A 21,014-nucleotide genomic window follows, 5' to 3' on the forward strand; every position below is an offset into this window, starting at 1 on the left:
GCTATGGCTTGTGACAAGTTTCTCTCACACAATAACCTTCACAATCAAAAGACAGAACTGATCCCCCTGCACACATTCATTCATTCCAGTTTCTACTTTTGATTATGACATATGGAGACAGTAGTATATAACTTGTAAGTACACGTGTAGGCTAGGTGTCAGAGGTTCCTTATGGAGTGTGTGGTATAGAGGGCCACATAGTTACTTTAAAAGAGGACAGTTAAGTCAGCAGGTGTCACTGTGCAAAGGAGAGAGGAAAAGATCATTTAAACACAAGATTCAGGTAAGAAAGGGAAAGAGAAACTGGTCACTGCTGCAGGCTAAGTAAACAGGAAGTTTGGGTGGGCTACTAACACTGAGGTCTTAGATTTTGGGAAGTCTGCAGGAGACAGGACAACCTCACATCCTCAGTTGGGAGCCAGCTTGTCTTTGCCTCACTGAGGACAGTTCATCTATATCATTAATGCCATTTAGTCCTTTTATATACTTATGTCTACACACACACAAATACACACAGGCACACGCATACACTCTCTCTAGCTTCTTCCAAACCACTCACTTCACTGACACAGCAGTGGCATCTGAAACAAAGAACGAAGCAGCAAAATGTTGAAAATAAAAATAAAGCGGACTTTATTCAGAAGATAAAGGTGGTGGTATCAGTTTTGGTTAATAAAGTTGGGCTCAAGTGTTTTAACAGGTCTTTAATGCCTTCACAGACTGGCATGCCAATGGCATTCTGAATGCCAATTACAGATCGATGCTATCAAAGCTGATGGAATTTGGACTTCTTCTAAAGTCAGACTACACACATCTTAAAATATGAGTAAGGAGACTGCTTGGTTCTGAACATTAGAACACCATACTGAGCAAGTCCCTCCACTTCTCCAGACCCTAAGGCAGGAGTACAGTTGCTTCTGACAGCTACATCTTCAACATATCAACAGAGAGGGAGGACTGGGGTAACTGAGAAAAAATGAAAAGCAAAATTAACCAATGTAATTGGTGCAGGCAGCTGCCACTTGTGGCAAACCCAAGTCTATCTGATGCCCATTTTCTTCACATTTGCACTGACATCTTCCAAGCAGACGGTAACTACATTCTTGAAGGAATGTGCCAAGACTCAGGGTGGGGAAGGCCCAGACAGTGAGTGGACAGAATGCACTTCGCATTCAGTTGCCTTAAATGGTACCAACTGATTAAGGACAGACACCCAAACCATAGGAAACAGTAGCTGAAGGTAACTAAAGGAGGATTAAAATGCATAACCAGTGCAGAATAGAACAGCAAGGCACCAAGACCACAATCCAATCTGCACATTTCCCCCTTTCCCCGCACTAAATGCATCTGGGAGAAAGCATTAGTAACAGCATTTGTCAACTGCTTCCCTGGAACAAAACACGACAAAACACACGCAAGGTCTTGTTTTCATCATGGTTCTCGATGTACTTTATTCCCCTGCTGTCTCGCTAAGCAGCCCACACAGGACAGAAACGGGTAGCACTGAGGAATGATCAGATTGTTTTTTCCTTTCCCCCAATATTTCTGCCCCCTTCCCTAATCCCTGCTCCAAACCTATTTAGTATCAGGAATGGTTAGTAAATCTGAAGAAACAGCTAAGATGGAAGCCGGGCATTCAGAGGCCTGGGCCTCTCCTCACTAGGGCTTGGACTCCCAGTGACTGCTCTGCTCATGGGGGAGCATTTCTCCTTCAAATACTTTTTTTTTTTTTACACTGGTTCACAGATCAGATCGGCACTTTGACTCTGAACCTGGCACCAAAAGGCACAATATCTGATACCCTGTAAAGAGCTACTACAGATGCTGCGTATGGACAGGCAAACGGAGCCAGTCCCACTTAGGAACGGGCTCAGACAGGGAGGGGAGATGAAAGGAGTGTGGGAGAAAACCTAAGCCAATACCTTTTACTACAATGAAAATGTAGGTGGGAATGAGGGTCGTGTGTTTCTTCCACACCACCAGGAAGCAAGAAAAACTTCCTTGGTGTCTATTTTTTTTTTTTAAAGCAGCATATTCAAAACGCCAGCAAATCTCCTAATGTCTGCACAAGCCAAGAGGGCCAGTTTACTGAAACGCTTTCTTATTGCTGAAAGACTCTAAAATTCAGGGTGCCTTGTTCCTGATTTATTGTAATCACAGCACACCACACTTTAAAAAAATACTAAAGCGTGCGAGCAGGGGAATGTTTGACACCATTTTATTAATCTTCAACTTCAGTGGAAAAATAGACCTTTTTCCTGGTGCCATATTCATCACAACAGTTGTATTTAGTGTGTGTGTATACGTATACACACACACACACACATTGTCTTACTGGTTAGTTGGTTTTGAAGTGCAGCAAAAGACCAATATCGCATTGCAGTCAATCAAAGAAAAAAACAGAAGGCCAAGCAGTTTCCAAATGGTTATTTTATCAGATCGTTCAACATTAAATTTTCGTCATTTGCAATTCAAAATAGTTACCTGAAGTTTGCGTTTTGAGTGTGTATTTACTTTTATTGTACATCTGTTTTCTAAACTCTTTGGCACAGTTTTCTGGGGGCATTCTGACTGCCACAATACAAGTCAGGAGAGAGCTTGTTTGTGATGCCAATTTCAAGTATTTAAATTTGGTTTGGGTTGTGGCTTTTTCTCTTTGAAGTCTGCGTTTTATTTGTAACAACTGTACTTTTAATTTTCTATATCCTCTAACTCCAGAGTTTTCTTTTTTCCCCCCTCCCCCCATAGCTACATTCACAGCTGAACCATATTATCAGGAAAGGCGCCTTGATGAAAAGATCAGGACAGGAACTCTGACCATTCGTCAGTGTTTTCCCTAGAATAATTAAAATGAAACCAAACCAAACATAAACAGCGTCTTTCCTCGTTTTGTGAGACAGCCTCTTGTGCTGCATCAGTAGCCAGAACTTCAGTTAGTTTATGAAATGCAACATCAAACCCCTTTGTCTTCTGGGAAAAAGAAACTGCAATGACTTGAAGTTGAGAATGTGGGTACCGCCTCACTCACACACACTCATTCTCAGACTGTGAAATCCCCCACGCGCCTTCTCAAGGGCACATATACAGTACCAAGTGCAACGGTACAGTGAAGGTGGGCTCAAGACCCGGGCTCCATCTTTCTCCTCAGTAGCGGGGGCCAGGGTTGCCTTTCACAACACAGCCCCACAGGTGAACCCAGGTCCTCCTCTCCCAAATCAGTCATCCCATTCGGCACCGGCCAAGATAGGAAAGCTAGTTCTAGCCTTCCCCTGGGAAGAGACAGCTTTTTTTGTTTTTAATAAGTAAGTAAATCCATTGTTTCTCTGTTCCAAGATGGCTGATGTTATGTTTTCTACAAAGTCAGTGCTTACTTAGCTCACTAACAGCGCTGCTGCTGTTGGCTGTGGCAGGATTTTCAGTGTGGTGTTTTCAAGCCTCACTCACTCATCCTCTCATTCCCAAACATTCAGCATCCGTGCACACTCCTCACTTCCGGGTTTTTTCAAAAGATTGGAGATTTCCAGTGGGGGTCTCAGGTCATCATCCCAATGGTACCAGATCTAAAAACAAACAGATGAAGAGGTCAATTCTGAGGTCATATATATCCCCAACTCCTACAATCAAGTGGCCCAAAGTTAGAATGGGATCTACCAACTCTTTCTTTCTTTCTTTCTTTCTTTTTTCCGGAGCTGGGGACCGAACCCAGGGCCTTGCACTTGCTGGGCAAGCGCTCTACCACTGAGCTAAATCCCCAACCCCGGGATCTACCAACTCTTTAAGATTGGTAATTTATGGGGCTGGGGATTTAGCTCAGTGGTAGAGCGCTTACCTAGGAAGCGCAAGGCCCTGGGTTCGGTCCCCAGCTCCAAAAAAAAAAAAAAAAAAAAAAAAAAAAAAAAAGATTGGTAATTTTTCTTCTCTTCCTTTGCTCAGTATACCTGCTGCCATACATAAGCATATCATATACTGTAGCTCAGTGGTAAAAGTGCTTACTTGAATTTGTGATGTCCTGAGTTCAATTCTCAGCAAACCAAGCAAATAAATGGTCACTCAAGGCCATACATACATGGAGGTGCAAGCCTTTAAACCCAGCACTCAGAAGGGAGGTAGATCTCTTGAGTTCAAGGTCAGGCAGGTCTAAAAAGCAGTATGTAGACCAACGGACTACACAGAGAACCTCCACATCTGCCATAGGTTTGATTCCCAGCACAAAAAGGACATGGAGAAGTGAGTAGAAAAAGAAAAATAAGGCAACATTTTATTAGGCTCCAAAGTATTTTCAGTATTTTGGTCAGGGAGCTCTACTGTCCTTCAACACAAGGACTCAATATTTGGGTTAGAAAAAACTAAGGTTGCCTGCTCAGGCACAGGAAATCGTACAGCCAAAATACCACTAGGCAGCCACTACCAGAAATCCTACAGAACAGGAACCCTTACGAGACCGGAGAGTGAAGATAAGAGCTTACCAAGCTTGGTTCTTCAGTTTCCTCAGTTCCTTTGTTGCCCACGTAGCAAGGGTCTTTGCTTTGTTAGTCTTCGATCTCCGCCCTTCAGTTAATAGTTCATGGATCATTGGCCTAGCTTCTACTAATTTCAGTACATCCTTTCCAAATGCTGTACACAAGTCCCTGTGCAAAACAAATGCCCAAGAATGACTTCCTGGCCACACCAGGCTGAGGCAACAATGTATTTCTTAGCATTCATTCACTTCTTAAAACTTTAAGGGCTGGAGAGATGGCTCAGCGGTTAAGAGCACCCGACTACTCTTCCAGAGGTCCCGAGTTCAATTCCCAGCAACCACATGGTGGCTCACAACCATCTGTAAAGAGATCCGATGCCCTCTTCTGGTGTATCTGAAGACAGCTACAGTGTACTTATATATAATAAATGAATAAATCTTAAAAAAAAAAAAAAAAAAAAAAAAAAACTTTAAGAGATTTCTGTAGTCAACTGAGTTAAAGACTTGACCACGGTTAATAGAGTGTGATGGCCCAACCCTGTAACGTCAGTAACCAAGGAAGAAATTGACAAGAAGCAAGAGTTCGATGTCAACATGGGACACAGTGCAAGACCTTCTCAAAGAAGAGAGATAAATTAATTAATTAAAAAGGGAAGGGGTGGGGTTGGGGATTTAGCTCAGTGGTAGAGTACTTGCCTAGCAAGCGCAAGGCCCTGGGTTCGGTCCCCAGCTCCGAAAAAAAGAAAAAAGAAAAAAAAAAAAAAAAAGGGAAGGGATTAGAGAGATGGCTTAGAGGTTAAGAGCACTGGCTGCTCTTACAGAGGTCCTGAGTTCAATTCCCAGCAACCACATGGTGGCTCACAACCATCTGTACATAATGAGATCTGGTATCTTCATACACACATGCAGGCAGAATGGTGTATACATAATAAATGAATAGATCTAAAAAAAAAAAAAAAAAAAAAAAAAGGAAATAGCACCAGGCCTTTGAGCTGTCAAGCTATGTCCCAATATTGCCTCAGGTTCTCAGAAGAGCTATGTGGTGGCTCAGGCTTAGTGGGTAAAGCTGTCTGCTGTCAAATCCCCAGGACCCACATGGTATAGAAAAGACGTGAATCCCTCAAGCTGTCCTCCGACCACCACACACATATGCACATGAGATAAATAATAATTTTAAGGAGTTGTTATAAAAAGCCCTAGGAGATGCTCCAACAAAAAGTCCTTCGGTCTGGAACAGACCCTTTGTGAGAAATCAACAGACTGTGGAGGACTCTGAGGGCCCTGGTACAGCTTCCTGATGGAGGGCCATAGTGTGAGGCCCTGAGTTTCATCACCAACGTTGCAAAACAAAACCTCAAGGAAGTGGGATGTTGTCGTTTGCACTCCTAAAATTTTCCCACACACATATGCTCTGTGGAAGAAGGAGTAACTTACCCTATCAGTCCAGCAGCACAAGCTACCACTCCATCCGTATGATCCTCATCTCCAGCAATGTGATCAATAAAAGACAAAATAAATTCTACTCTGGGTTGCACCAGCATTACATCAGCTATAAAGGAAAGAGGAGGTCTGATTAAACTGTCCATGTCAGACAGGACTCTGCCTCTTTTCAATTTAGCCCTGCCATTCTACCCCAAATGGAAGGTTCCAGCTGGACAACCAGCTAAAACTTGGTGATAACCAAAGTTATTCTTCAGGTTAGAAAGATATCCATCAAATGCAGAGGAGAGAAACAGCCCCTCTGTAATCATACAGAACACACTGCTTGTGGTACTGAAGAGTGGAACAGACAGGTCTATGCACAGTGGGGAAGAATTCCCACTCCACTAAGCTGCATCCCACGAGTGGAACACAGAACGAACAGAAGCTCCACCTGGGGCTTTGGCTACACAGCACCTGTGGCCCCCAGTCAGCACAGGGTGCCGGCACTTCTACCCTTTCCCTAGCGGCCTCATTAGATTCACAAAAAAAGAAAGCTACAAGTGTGGTTCATGCAGGGGTTTGCTACCACACCAAGTGGCCCTGGGTTTGCTCCCCGGCAAGAAAAAAGTACAGAAAAGTAGAAAGGTGCAGAAATACCAATGTCTATGTCACCTCCCCCAAACCACTCTCTTCATTAGGGCATCCCTTTTCTCTCCCCATATGCAGCAGTGAGCTACAAAGGTAAGATGCAGTTCATTTGGCCCTGTGCACCCTGGTCAGTGGATTTTGGGAGCTGGGCTATATACTCAACGGTGTACGTTTTCCTGGTCTCCCTTCAATCCCTGGACGATTCCCGTATAAGCTTCCAAGCAGCTTTCTCTTAGCTCATTCAGATAATCCACCATGTCAAAGTCTGACTGGAAGAGAAAAGAACAAAACCTCCGTCAGATTCATCTTTTGAAGAAGTGTGCCTATTGTCTTATCCTCTCTGAACTAGTCCTGAGAGATGACCGGGACAGCTCCAAGCTTACCTTGTCCACTTGGGCTTGGGAGGCCTGCTGCAGTGTATTCAGTACAACCTCCAAGTATTTCTTAAATTCTCCACCAATGGCAAGAGCAATGTCACCAAACACAGACAGAATCTGTGGTTTCACAGACCTGTGGACATTCTCATTCTAACAAGGAAAATAGAAAAAGGAAACTTAGAAACACCAAATCTTGTCTGGTCTGAAGATGCAAAAAACTTAAGAGAAAAAAAAATTACAGGACAGAGAAATTATGTATTTACTTTACCATTTCCTCCAAGTAGAACACATCCTTTTAATTAACTTTGGATCTGTCTATGAAAATAAATAATTCTATTCTTCACAAGCTAGCAGAGAGTGTTCTAGGAACCTATAGCTCCTTGCCATGGACCTTAAATTTCTCCCAACTAATAATTCCTTCAAAGAATGACTAATTAGGCTGCAAAATGCTTACCCCCAAGTTCTCTAGGAGCAGCTGCATCACCTCATCACAGAAAGGTAAGATGTTAGACTGCAGGGCTCGGCACAAGTCTCCAACTAAGCCAACAGCTGCCAAACATACCTGCAAAAGAACCAACGAAGCGATCATCCAAAAAGAAGAGGCTGCCAGACAGACAGCATGATTTTTATTTAGTCAACGTCTCTCACAATTACATGATCCAGAATCAAAGAAGAAAACATCCTTCCCTTGTGGAGATTATGTAGCTTTAACCGGACTCAGCAAGACAAGTAGCACTGTGAGTACCACAGGAAAGGATGGTGGTGGTAGGACATGGAAACAGTACTGCTCTTTCTTTAGGGCAGTGATCACATAACTTGGCAGCTGCCCTTTAATTAGGACCATTCAGGCGGTCACCTTGTAATCTCTATCTGGCAGATCCAGTATCCTGCTTTTCACAGACTACCTCCAGTGCAGATAGTAACGCTACAAATAATGCAAAAGGAGAAACCACTTGGCTTCGGAAACCTGACTTTTTCTGTACTACTCTACTCTGTATTAATGAGAAAACATGACTTTGAGGTGTGGGATATAACTCAGTGTTTAACAAACAAAACCCACAGATAGTATTTTGAGGAGCAATATCCTACCTGGTATTCAGCATAATTTTTCAATCCAATGCCCAGGAATGGTTTAAAGGCCTCCATGTACTTGAGGAATTCACCACCCAACACTGTCAATGGAACAAACTATTAGGTAATCATAGTAACACAGAACATGAGTGCAAGAACCCAAACAGAGCCACTGCTCAGTCTGTAGAGTATGTGTTGATTAGTATTTCCATAGCGAAAGCATTCAAGTTATCTCATATTAGCTAAGTTTCGCAACTGCTGGAAGGGCCAAATTCATAACCCTTAGAAAAAATGCCAATGCTTCTCAAAGTGAGATTTTACTATAGTTAAAAGACCGAAGTAGCACTGCTATCAAGGAAAGGGTCTCTGACAAAGCCAGAGACACTATTTCATGTCCCCCCTCCACTGGAAGGTCTTCTACTCAATTGTACCAAGGACTGAACAAGCCACACCAAGGAACACAGCCGCAAAGGCAGGGGTGTATGTAAGTCCATGGTATAGTACTTGCCTAAGATAGCAAGGCCCTAGGTTCAATTCACAGCAGAGAATGGACGAATGGACAAAAGCAGCCTGAGCAGAGCCTACAGCAGCAGGAATGGGCCTCACTCAACCCACCACCACTCTAGTGTTTTGTGTTTGTGTGCAGGGACCAATAGAGGTTAGAAGAGGAAGTTACAGGCAATTGCACAAGCCACCGCACATGGGTGCTGGGACTCAAACTCTGGTTCTGTGCAAGAGCAGCAAGCACTTTTAACCATTCAGACATGTCTCTAGCTCCCATTTTTGTTATTTTGAGGCCTCATCCCAAAGCTGAGGTGTCACCAGAACTCAAGATTCATGTTCACATATTCCAGGCTGGCCTCGATCTCCTATTACCACTACCTGAGGCTGGGAAAACAGGTGTATACCAACCCCAGAGCTTCCTGCTCATTAAGCAAACACTTTGTAAACTGAACTACAACCTCAGCGTCTCCTTGTTCTCTTTTTAACTTTCCTCTGAAGGGACTCACTGTGTGTCATATGCTTGCACCAAGCTCCGATTCTGCTGACCGCCTCTACGATATAACACTACAGGCATGCAGTTACCCCTAGTGGTAGACACAGGCTCTTTATTCCAGAAATAAAGAGTGGTCCTTAAATAATGGTCTTAGTACTAGTCACCCCTGATGAAGCATTACCAAGTTAGAATGTGTTCTCTCAATGTTTCAAATGCCCTTAAAAAACAAGTCTAAAGACAATTTGTCAACACAGTTCTGTATGGTCAGACAAGTAAGGATAATAATAATAATAATAATAACAACAACAACGACTAATTCCTACAACAACAACAACAATGACTAATTCCTAAAATTCAGGTTCATCTATACCACACCAAGCCCCACGATCTATTAGCCCAAACCCAGAGCATTATAGTCCACACCCAAAGGTATCAAAGGCAGGAAGGAAAGAAACCAGAATCTGTCTTCTGTTTCTCAGCCCTCAAAAAGAGAAAACCTTAATAAAAAAGCAAGTTACTGTTCAACGGGAAGGAAACCTGATAGAACCTTTGATGGGTACTGACTCATGGTGCATGTGTCAATCTGCCCTGCACTGTGAAGATACAGCCCCGTTTCCCACTGCTCACCGACCTTCCACCAGTGTGCTGACTGCCATCAGGGCGTCTTCTTGCACTCCGCCAGACCCAGCTGTGCTTTGGAACATCCTTAACAGGGAGGCCATGACCACATCAGAGATCTGCAAAGCATCTTGATGCTGCACTTTCCGGAGAACATTCTATGAAATGAACAAAAATTAATATCTGTTAATTGAAAATCCCCAAGTCAGAACACTACCCCATTTCTCTAAAAAATAAAAACTTAAGTCCCTATTTTTTTTTTCTTTTGCAAATGCCAAATAACATTTCCTCAAGGCTTTTACACATCAAGCCACTGCACCGCAACACTGATTGTACTGATCTTTTCTATGAGTTCACAGGTCAGTCGACAGCTGAATCCTACAGAATACTATCATCCAGGATGTACTTATGTCTCAGAGAAGTCCCTTCGGTCTCCTTTTGCTGACAGAAAAGGGATAAGCAGAAGTGACATTTTATTTCAGTTTTCCCAGTCACTAGTTGAAAAAGACTGCTCTCAATAAAGAGCACTACAATGGGGTTGGGGATTTAGCTCAGTGGTAGAGCGCTTGCCTAGGAAGCGCAAGGCCCTGGGTTCGGTCCCCAGCTCCGAAAAAAAGAACCAAAAAAAAAAAAAAAAAAAAAAACATAAAAAAAAAAAAGAGCACTACAAATGCCACATTAAGTAATGTCTCAAAAGAAGACCAAGTTTAAGCCTTTCTGTCTATATGAGAACAGTAAATGACTCCTGACCTGTGTCAGGGCCATACTTTAAGTAAATAAGCCATATGAGACCCAGCTACAACCAGACAAAGACCAAGAGTAAGAGCTGCCTACACATGAAAGGTATACAGTTAGAAGAGAATATTCTGGGGCATTTCCATTGGCACAAATGACAAATTAGATCTTTCAGGACAGACAAAAAAGTAATTTCTCTTCAGCCACTGTAGCGGTATAATATACAGTGCACAACTGGATCCCGCAAGTCCCCCCCCCCCCCCCCCGAGAATCCATGCACTCTAGCTGTTTTTCTGTCAGTCGCTTTCATACACTGTCCCTTTGGCGGGCTGTTACCATGCCTGACACACACATCGTGTTCTGCAGGCCTTGCACCGGTGTGGACTCACACCACACTAGCCCCAAGCATTCTATAGCCTAGCACGGCTTCCCGTCATGGACTCTGCTCACACTCCCAACAACCCAGTGAGATTATGACTCAACAGACTGTAACCCAACAACCAGATTTATATGTTAATTACTCAATGTACAATACATACACACAATTAACTTACAACCAATTGATAAGGATATAAACCGCCCATCTAGGTAAGATATAATTCGTTCATCTGGACACACAAAATCCTATACACATCCATCCCTTAATAGTCATAACAACCTGTAAATGTGCAGAGGGAAATCTTAACATCCACCTCTATGTTCTCTTAGCTGCTCCCTCCCCTCACTCCTGTCTCCTCTCCTCTATAAAACTTTTCCCCCACCCATCCTTCCTTCTCGTCCAATGACAGGTCTCGTTCTATCCTGTACTTGCCTTCACCTGCGTAATGACATCAATCTACAAGTAGTCACAGAGAGTACAACCCTTAGTCAGAATTATCTCACTATTTCAGAGCCCTGTGTGCCCATGAATCTGTAATGCTAACAAAAAAGTTCTCTTCCTTTATTGTAGTAAGGAGGTTAAGGAATTTATAGAGATGTCTCAGTGGTTAAGAGCCCTGCCTGGTCTATGAAGAGAACCTGGCTTCAATTCTCAACAACCACACTGGGGTTTACAACCATTTGAAATTCCAGTGCGGAGACTCAGTATCCTTTCTGGCCGCGCACTCCATAGACATAGGGCACAAACATATACGTAGGCAAAACACTCATACATATAAAAAAGAAAAAAGGGAGTGACAGTGCCATCATACCTGAAGAGTTGCACAGAGTAGAGACTGGAGGTCATTGAATTGGATCCTGTCCGACGTGCTCTGGATGTGGGACTGAAGGAAAAGAAGAAACAGTGCTCTAATGACACACTTCCACTGCTGCACTCCTAAGAACACCAGCCGAACCTCTGCAGTGAGCAGTACAGCCAGAAAGCAAAGGTGAGCACGACAGGCAGCAAGCTGCGAGCTTTTTGATTTTGGGTGCTGGTGATTGAACCTACAGGCATGTCCAAGGACACGACACTTTTTGTGTCAGAAGCACCTCCACCCTGCCCAGGACACAACACTCTGCAGCCTCACCTCCATCTGAAGCACCTGCTGCAACCGTTCCATAATGACCAGGGTGGTCTTCTGCACCGCAGGGTAACAATCCTTGGCACTGTTTTTTACAATTTCCATTAGAGATTCATATGCAGAACTTCTCAGGTTGTTCTGGTGTCCATCAGGTCTGCAAGGACACAATGCAAAAATCTTACAGCCCCAGCCAAGAAGGGATAGAGGAGTTCGTAAAGCAGGCGATATTTCCCCAACAACAAAACCAGAAGTTGGATATGTAGTTCAGAGAGAGAGACACTGCATATCCCAAATAACTGTGAGGATGCAAAAATCGTTAGTAGTTGGGTATGGTGGCACACACCTTCAACCCCTTTGGAGCCAGCCTGGTCTATAGAATGAGTTCTAGTACAGCCAGGGCTACACAGAGGAACTAAGTCAAGCCTATTGCGTTAATACTATGCTTATGGTATCCAGATTTGGCTATATTTATAATGAGAACTAGTTTTAGAAGTACTTATTGTGCAGGCTTGGTGACCTAAAGGTGACAAAACAGAACCAACTCCACAAACTGTCCCCCACCTTCATGCCTGTACCATACACACACGTCTATTCTCTCTCTTCCTGTCTCTCTGTCTTGATAACCAAAACTCTCATCAGTTCTAAAGGACACGGGCTTCACTTCTTTGGATCCACTGTCTTCATCCTCCAGACAACAGGAGTGAGCTGTGTATCACTCCTTCAGTGGACTATTGGTTACCTGTCGGTGGTCTCCAGCAGCTTCTGAACTATAAGTTCAAAGGAAGAAGACAAGCAATAGGTGGCTGGTTCTTCCTGATCATCAGCTACATCTGCAGCTTCGTAAGCAGCTTCAGCCAGACTGGAAAAAGCCTGGAAATATACACAGAATTAAGATTAGTCCTAAAACGCTTGCTCTTATCCTCTTCCCTCTTTGTCCCTTGTCTCCCGATTCCCCTTCCCTCCACATGCTCATGACTGGCCTCTACTCTTCTCTTTCTCTATTTCTCTCCACTCTCTTTCACCCCCCCCCAAGCCCCCAAAGATTAGTCCTAAAAGAACTCCACTGTAGGATTCTCTCATCCCCTCCACCTCCTTTAAGATATGTTGAAGGATCAGCCAGTGGTAGCTCTTGCCTTTAATCCCAGCACTTGGGAGGCAGAGGCAGGTGGATCTCTGAGTATTGGAGGACCAGCCTGGTTTACAGAGCTAGCTAGCTCTGTTTTAATGAAGAAAAGAGAAGACATTTCCCTATCTAATTAAAGCTCCACTTCTCCCCATCAAGGCCATCAAGAAAGGCAGTTCCTCAGTACCCACATCAGGTGGTTCATGACTGGTTCTAACTCTAGCTTCAGAATCTATGATGATGATGATGACGATGAAAAGTATGGGAGAGCACTTGTCCTGCAGGGAGGATCCAGGTTCAGTCCCCAGCACCCACAGTTGGCTTATAACTACACAGAACTCCAGTTCTGGGGAGTTGGGAGCACTGCAGGCACCAGCCGGATGCAAAGTATATATAAATGCATACAGACAAAACACTCACAAACAGATAATCTAAGTATATTTTTTTAGATAAATAAGATAAATAATCTAAAAAATTATTTTTGAAATGAAACCTTAAATGTTTATGTTGTAGGTGCCTAATAATCTGCCCAACTCTCTTTTTTTTTTTTTTTTTTTGATGCTACAATAATGCACTTTTAATGGTAAAATTCTTGACAGCACAATGTCTATTTGGCAAATCTTCTGTTCAAGCATCCATCCAGTCACCTCTGGAAAAGGTGCACCCACTGCACTGTCCACTTGTCAGAGGAGCCCTTGAAATTCAGAAATGAAGGACCTTGTCCAACTCTCTTAAGTGGCAGAATTCTTTCACTAAAGCCTACCATATCTTTTCTTTCCACTCTTAAAAAGGATTTTAGCCAGGTGGTGGAGACAGAGGCAGAGGCAGGCAGATCTCTGTGAGTTCAAGATGAACTTACTTCATAGAGTGAGTTCTATCTAGGACAGTCAGGGCTACACAGAGAAACCGCCTCAGACAAACAGGATTTTAGCCCCCACTCCTCCTGTCCCACTAGATCCCCAGTAAATTACAGAACCTACAGAGACTCAGCAGAGGCCACCCACCTCCTATGGCTATCCTCCCTGTCTTTTTTACTTGTTATAATTAAACAAACAAACCATCAACCTCCATTTAACCAGAGCTTTTCATCTAAAAGCAACGAGGAGACAAGCAAGGGCAGTCACAATGGTGCGTGACTGCTCTAAGTGCTGTGGGAACCCATCAGAGTAAGATAACAGCTCCCTCTGGCTTCTGAAGTTGACACTCCCTAAACTCAAGGCATTAGGAGACAGAATTCAGAGCAAGTCTTTCCATGAGATTGGTAACCTTTTTCTTCCACATCTAATGGCTGAGGACAAGCTTCTGTCTTCACCAGAAAGGAAATCCTTACCCAGCACACATTTGAAGCCACTCTGGGTTCAGCACTGAGACCCTCAATCAGACACTGTAAAAGGGGTGCCAAGTAGACATCATTGATGGCAGCTTCAGGCAGCAGCTCACAGATCCTGCCCACAGTCCATGCTGTTGTATCTCGAACAACTACACTGGGGTCTTTCATTAATTCTATCAGGGTGGGCATAGCCTGTAAGCACAATGAAGCAAAACAAAAGGAAATTCATGACTATCATTCAGAAGAAACGGTCACAGGCACTGTGGTGCATGCGTGCAATTTCAGCATCTGGGATACGAAGGCAGGAGAAGCCACCCTTGGTTATTAAGGTATGTAGAAAGTGTGGTGCCAGCCTGGGCTACAAAGATCTCATGTGAAATATTAACAACCACTGGCCCCATATAACGAAAGGATTTTAACTCAGAGTATGACGGAGATGGTTTAAAAATAGGTGTAAAATATTCTAAAACAAAATAGCAGTAAACAAAATGTGTGAAATGTTCTTTCCCATCACCAAATGCCAACATAGGACTCAATTATCAAGATGTTGGTGGATACCTTCAGGCAGTCTATATGTAACTATTTTTATTCAGGTAAAGACAAGAGAAGTAATCACAGAGGCGTTGCCTCTATCTTGACAGACTTATTTCTTTATGCACAAAGTTAAATTAGCAAGAGCTCTTCTGTCATTTATATTTCCACATGAAGACTATATTATTATGTAATGTCAATTTTGTTCAAAGACTAGAATAATACCATAAAAAAGATTATAGCAATGACTATATACCCAACACTTGGGTAGGGGAGGCAGGAAAATCTGGAGCTCAAGGCCACCTTCACCCACATAGCTAATTTAAGGCACATGAGACCCGACCCTACACACACACACACACACACACACACACACACACACACACACACACACTCTCTCTCTCTCTCTCTCTCTCTCTCTCTCTCTCTCTCTCTCTCTCTCTCTCTCTCTCTAATTGCTTGGAAGGCTGGGTAAAGCCTGAAGGTATTCTGTGCCCTGGAGTTCAGTGCTAGTGAACATGGTAGCTTATATCTACACCCCCAGCACTCACAGGCTAAGGCAGCAGCCACCAATTCAAGACTACCCTGGGATATATGCTGAGACTGTGCACTCCAAAACCAACAGGAAACATTTACAATGTAGCATTAAAAAACAAAAACCTGGGGGCTGGGGATTTAGCTCAGTGGTAGAGCGCTTACCTAGGAAGCCCAAGGCCCTGGGTTCGGTCCCCAGCTCCGAAAAAAAGAACCAAAAAAAAAAAAAAAAAAAAAAAAAACCTGAGAACTGGAGAGATGGCTCAGCATTTAAGAGCACTGATTGCTCTTCCAGATGGTCCTGAGTTCAATTCCCAATAAACACATGGTGGCTCACAACCATCAGTAATGGGATCTGATGCCCTCTTCTGGGGTATCTGAAGATAGCTTCAGTGTACTCATATATATAAGTTAATTAACTTAAAAAAAGATCTAAAAAAAAAAATAAAATAAAATAAAAAAACAAAAAACAAACAAAAAACCCCCCCAAAAAACCAGGTCAATCTTTGTAGTAAGAACTCCATATCCTGTTGTCCAAAACTTACAGAAAGGAAGTGTTAAGAGTATTATTAGGTTAAGACTTTTCTTCGTTTTTTTCAAGTTTCTCAGTCATGTCTAAATTTGAAAGTTATATATTTACCCTTAATGACAAATAACTATGCTGAGACAGGAAATGTATCTCATAGCACAAGACAGCCTCATTATTATCCAGCTAAGGCTGGCAGCCTTGAGCAACTGACCTGCTAATCTCCACAAGAATGTGTGACTGTGGTTTTAGGTCTGTGCAACATACCATTCAATTAACCTTTGTGAGGGATTATTTACAGTTGTGCAAACGTGCAGACACACACAGACACACACACACTGCATTTCAACTCTAAAAGTGCCCAGGCTGGGGGTTGGGGATTTAGCTCAGTGGTAGAGCGCTTGCCTAGCAAGCGCAAGGCCCTGGGTTCGGTCCCCAGCTCCGGAAAAAAAAGAAAAAAAGTGCCCAGGCTTTACCTGTATGACTAATGGTTTAAGCTGGTTAGGCTCTGGTCCTTCCAAGATGCTGCCAAAAGCCATCACTGCTGCATCCCGGTACCGCCAGTCAGGGTTCTTGATGTGCTCTTTAATAAAGGGAAGGACATGTGGCACAATGTCATCTTCACAGCAGGTAGACAGGAGCATGAGGCACACCCCAGCTGCTTTGCAAGGGTTCCAGTCATCGTCGTCATCGTTTTCATCCTGGTTAGAGAATGTGACAGTAAGTAACCTTTCCTTGCATGAATTCACTTAGAAGGCTTGCTATATACTCCCAAATATCATTAGCTATTCAGGGAATAAAATAAAAATATAAAACACCAATTAAATTTTTTTTCACATTCATCACAACATAACCTATGTCACCCAAAGAAGCATATGGAAGAGTCAACTCATTTATCATGTCCAATGAGAATTAGCTACTTCAGCTACATCTAAGAATGCCCATGCCAGGGCTTGGGGACTTAGCTCAGTGGTAGAGGCCCTGGGTTCGGTCCCCAGCTCCGAGAGAAAAAAAAAAAAAAAAAAGAGTGCCCATGCTGGTGGAACATACCTGTAACAGGAACACTAAGGACCCGAGACTAACCAGGTCTACAAAGAGCCTGTCTCAAATCAACCAGAGTTGGGAATGTAGCTCTGTTGGTAGAGCTCTTGCAAAGCCCTAGGACTGGTTGTCAATTAATACATAAAGCAGACATGTCACAACACCCCTGTAATCCTAACAACACTCCTGTAATCCCAGCACTGGTAGAAAAAGGATCAAAAGATCAAGGTCAACCTGCTATATATAGCCAAGTTTGATTGAGATAAGCCTGTAGTACATGCAACCCTTTCTCAGTAAGAAAAAAATATAGCAAATATATTCCAAAGTAAAGACATTAAAGGTAAGAATTGCAGATGCTGGAGAGATGCACAGGGGTCAAGAGCACTGGCTTCTCTTCAATATCCAGCTCCAGATCCGATGTCCTCTCCAGGACTCCAAAACTAAGAGGCACAGAAATGGTGTACAGACATAAAGAAACAACACACGCAGATACACGCAGACATTTAAAAAAAAGAAAAGAACTCTGAGACATCATATGCAGAGAGAAACATGTACATTCCTGCACCAAAGAATTCTATAGATAAGAGTCCTAGGGGCTGGAGGGATGGCTCAGAGGTTAAGAGCACTGGCTGCTCTTCCAGAGGTCCTGAGTTCAATTCCCAGCAACCACATGGTGGCTCACAACCATCTGTAATAAGGTCTGATGCCCTCTTCTGGTGTGTCTGACGACAGCAACAATGTATTCATATATACAATAAATAAATTTTTGGGGCTGGAGAGATAGCTCAGCGGTTAAGAACACTGACTGTTGGGGGCTGGGGATTTAGCTCAGTGGTAGAGCGCTTACCTAGGAAGCGCAAGGTCCTGGGTTCGGTCCCCAGCTCCGGAAAAAAAAAAAAAACACTGACTGCTCTTTCCGAGGTCCTGACTTCAAATCCTGGCAACCACATGGTGGCTCACAACCATCTGTAATGGGATCTGGTGCCCTCTTCTGCTATGTCTGATGATAGCTACACTTTACTCATATAAATAAAAATTAATTAAAAAAAAAAAAAAGAGTCCTAGCAGTGTTACCTGAGACATCGCCAGATCCTTAGTAATAGTACATAAACATGGTACCAAGAAACAGTGTGATGAATAAAGTGAAGAGAGCAGAGGAAAAATTCAGGGCTCACATGAGACCTTCTGGCTGGCCCTATAGTCCCAGGACTTGGGAGGCAGAGGCCAGGCCAGCCTTGTCTACAGAGTGAAGTTCCAGGATAGTCAGAGCTCCAAAGGCAAACACTGTTGAAAAACTTAAAACAAAAACCTAAGAATGTAGTATGCACCCATCACTTAGATCTTCAAGACAGCTTTGATTTTGATTTTGTAATGAACCTTTAAAATTTAGGCAGTGGTGGTACGTGCCATTAATCCCAGAACTCGGGAGGCAGAGAGATGTGATTCAAGGACAATCTGGTCTACAGAACGAGTTCCAGGAAAATAAAGGCTACTCAGAGAAATTCTGTCTTAAAAAACAGACCAAAATAACACCTTACTCTAGTTTATAGATATGAACGAATGTAAATGAGTGTGGATACATACGAGTGCATGTATGTGCCTGTGGAGGCAGGCCAGAAGCACAGGTCTCCCTAGAGCTGGCAGGTGTACCTACTTGGAAGGAAAATGGGTCTTTGCCAAGACCAGTACTCACTCTTAACCCCTGAGCCACACTTAGCCATTGTAATAAATAATAACTAACATTAAAGACTTTGGATTAGAGTCAGGGGCTCTTTTGACAGAAGATCTCACTAGGTAGCCAAGTAAATTTGAATTTCTTTTTTTCTTTTTTTCCGGGGCTGGGGACCAAACCCAGGGCCTTGCGCTTCCTAGGCAAGCGCTCTACCACTGAGCCAAATCCCCAACCCCTAAATTTGAATTTCTAATCCTCCTACCTCCAGTTCCTGACTGAGTGTTGGGATCACATACACACACCACATACCTCATTTTAAATAGGACTTCATACATGATGGGCAAGGACTCTATCACTGAGCTAAAATTCCCAGCCCCTAACAGTATTTCTCATGGGTTAGGAGTGCTTTATTTGAATGTGAATGATTTGTGTCCAACTTCATCCGTTCTTAAAACTACATAAATCCAATGACTTCATGAAAATACCGAAAATACAAAACCAGACATTTAAGGGCCCTATGCGTAGCGTAACAATTCTACTCATTCCCTTCTCTTGGAGGCAGAGGGTGACAGGGTCATGTACATGCCAGGCAAGCTTCCTACTACTGAGCTGCACTACTGCCCACCATCTATCTTTATTGGAACTTTTACACAAAACACATGTCCCATGAGTATGAATGCCACAGCAGTCAGGAGATTAGAACAGTGTGAGGATTGTTCATAACCAAAATGTCTAAGATACTGAGGCACAACTCATTGGCTCAAGCAAGGTACTCGAGTCACTCACAGCATCAGATGGCTGCTGATGTCCTCCATGGAAGCTGTTCCACGGGGAACCAACCGGCCAAGAGGCTCACCTGTTTAGTTAGTGTCTGTGTGAGGATGGGCACCAGGTACTGCAGCGCTCCCTTGGCGTAAAATTTGCTGGTGTGCTCCGGGGGCCGTCCTTGTTCTGCTGCCTAAGGAGAAACACAAAGTAAATAAGCTCTTTTTTTTTTTTTTGGTTCTTTTTTTTTGGAGCTGGGGACCGAACCCAGGGACTTGCACTTCCTAGGCAAGCGCTCTACCACTGAGCTAAATCCCCAACGTAAATAAGCTCTTATGAATGCTACAGCCCCACAGTGAGAACTGTAACAGGTCTGTAAGGTAATGGTAATATTCACTGTGCTATTTTGGAGCTGCTGCCTATACGTTAACTTCAGTGAGTATTATATAGCATATTACATGCAGACCTATGCATTATATCCATGTGTATTACATTCCTGGATTGAGGATGAGGCTCAGCTGCTTCAGTGCTTATCTTGCATATGCAAAGCCTGTGGTTTAATCCAACACTATATGAATCAGTGGGAGAGGATCCACACTTGGGAGATTTGAGAAAGAATCAGAAATTCAGGGTCATCCCTGAATACATTGAAAAAAAATAATAATTTGACATCTAGTGCTAGAAAGATAACCCAGTTTAGTAAAATGTTTGGCAAGTTTCCTCTCCAGATCTCACATAAGAAAAGTGCGTACTGCCAAAATTGTGGTGCATGCCTTTAAACTTGGCAGGCAGAGGTATATATGCGTTCTAGGATAACTAGAGCAACATAATCCAAGGTGGAGAGAGGAGCACCTGAAGTTGTTCTGTAGTCTCCGAACACACAGGAAATGTATATTAAAATCAACCGAGTATGATATATCTTTTGGCTCAAAACTTACACAAAGATGAGGCTGCTCAAGGTTCTAAGATAGCCTTTCCCCCTATCTGACTCCTTCTCCAGAGCTAGTAAGTTGTCAATAACACATCTTGGTCCTGTACTGAGATTTCAAACAGGAAAACAAGTCGTCGTCGTCGTCGTCATCCCACCCCCCCACCCCAGTCAGCTGCTACTTCACTATGCTGACAACCTGCTGCCCCCTTGTGTTCACAGCAGAACTATTAGTATGAATACCTGCAACAGACAAAAGTGTGTGCTGTCTTATTACTGAGGGCATCTGGTTAACAGAAAACACACTATGTCAGACGGTCAGAACAGAACCCCTCCAGAAGAGTGATCCCCACAAAGTAAATGTGTAAAGTCCAGACACAACAGCAGCTCTTCTCAGAGAGGCGCACCCCAGGCTCACCTCTGAAGCCTCAATGGCCAAATCCATTTCCTCATCACAGACATTGGACCAGAACTCTATCCCTTGGAGAGCTACCTCATCAATGTCACTTTTCATTGCTTCAATTGTGATCTGAAAGGAGAAAAAGACACCGTAGACACCAAGTAAGTACAAACTCAAGTTAGACATCCTTTTGACCAGACATTCAAGATTGAAAAAAATACAGTTAGAGGGGCCTGGAGAGATGGCTCAGTGGTTAAGAGCACTGACTGCTCTTCCAGAGATTCTGAGTTCAAATCCCAGCAACCATATGGTGGCTCACAACCATTTCTAATGGG

General features: G+C 43.3%; 1 protein-coding gene across 1 annotated transcript in view; it reads right to left on the reverse strand.

Moving 5' to 3' along the window:
* Positions 1-2,654: 2,654 nt before the first annotated feature.
* Kpnb1 (karyopherin subunit beta 1) overlaps positions 2,655-21,014 on the reverse strand; it is a 28,798-nt gene continuing 10,438 nt past the window's right edge. Inside the window, exons 8-22 of the mRNA NM_017063.2 lie at positions 20,698-20,808; positions 19,443-19,544; positions 16,350-16,574; positions 14,283-14,474; positions 12,569-12,699; positions 11,836-11,983; positions 11,518-11,589; positions 9,606-9,750; positions 7,996-8,078; positions 7,361-7,468; positions 6,913-7,056; positions 6,693-6,798; positions 5,894-6,008; positions 4,467-4,628; positions 2,655-3,560 (exon numbers count right to left, since the gene is read on the reverse strand). Of these exons, the coding sequence (NP_058759.2) occupies position 3,560; positions 4,467-4,628; positions 5,894-6,008; positions 6,693-6,798; positions 6,913-7,056; positions 7,361-7,468; positions 7,996-8,078; positions 9,606-9,750; positions 11,518-11,589; positions 11,836-11,983; positions 12,569-12,699; positions 14,283-14,474; positions 16,350-16,574; positions 19,443-19,544; positions 20,698-20,808 (1,845 nt within the window). The 3' untranslated portion in view covers positions 2,655-3,559. The remainder of the gene's footprint in view (positions 3,561-4,466; positions 4,629-5,893; positions 6,009-6,692; positions 6,799-6,912; positions 7,057-7,360; positions 7,469-7,995; positions 8,079-9,605; positions 9,751-11,517; positions 11,590-11,835; positions 11,984-12,568; positions 12,700-14,282; positions 14,475-16,349; positions 16,575-19,442; positions 19,545-20,697; positions 20,809-21,014) is intronic.

Source organism: Rattus norvegicus, chromosome 10 (assembly GCF_021556685.1).
Source record: "Rattus norvegicus strain SHRSP/BbbUtx chromosome 10, alternate assembly SHRSP_T2T, whole genome shotgun sequence".
Lineage (NCBI taxonomy): Eukaryota > Metazoa > Chordata > Mammalia > Rodentia > Muridae > Rattus > Rattus norvegicus.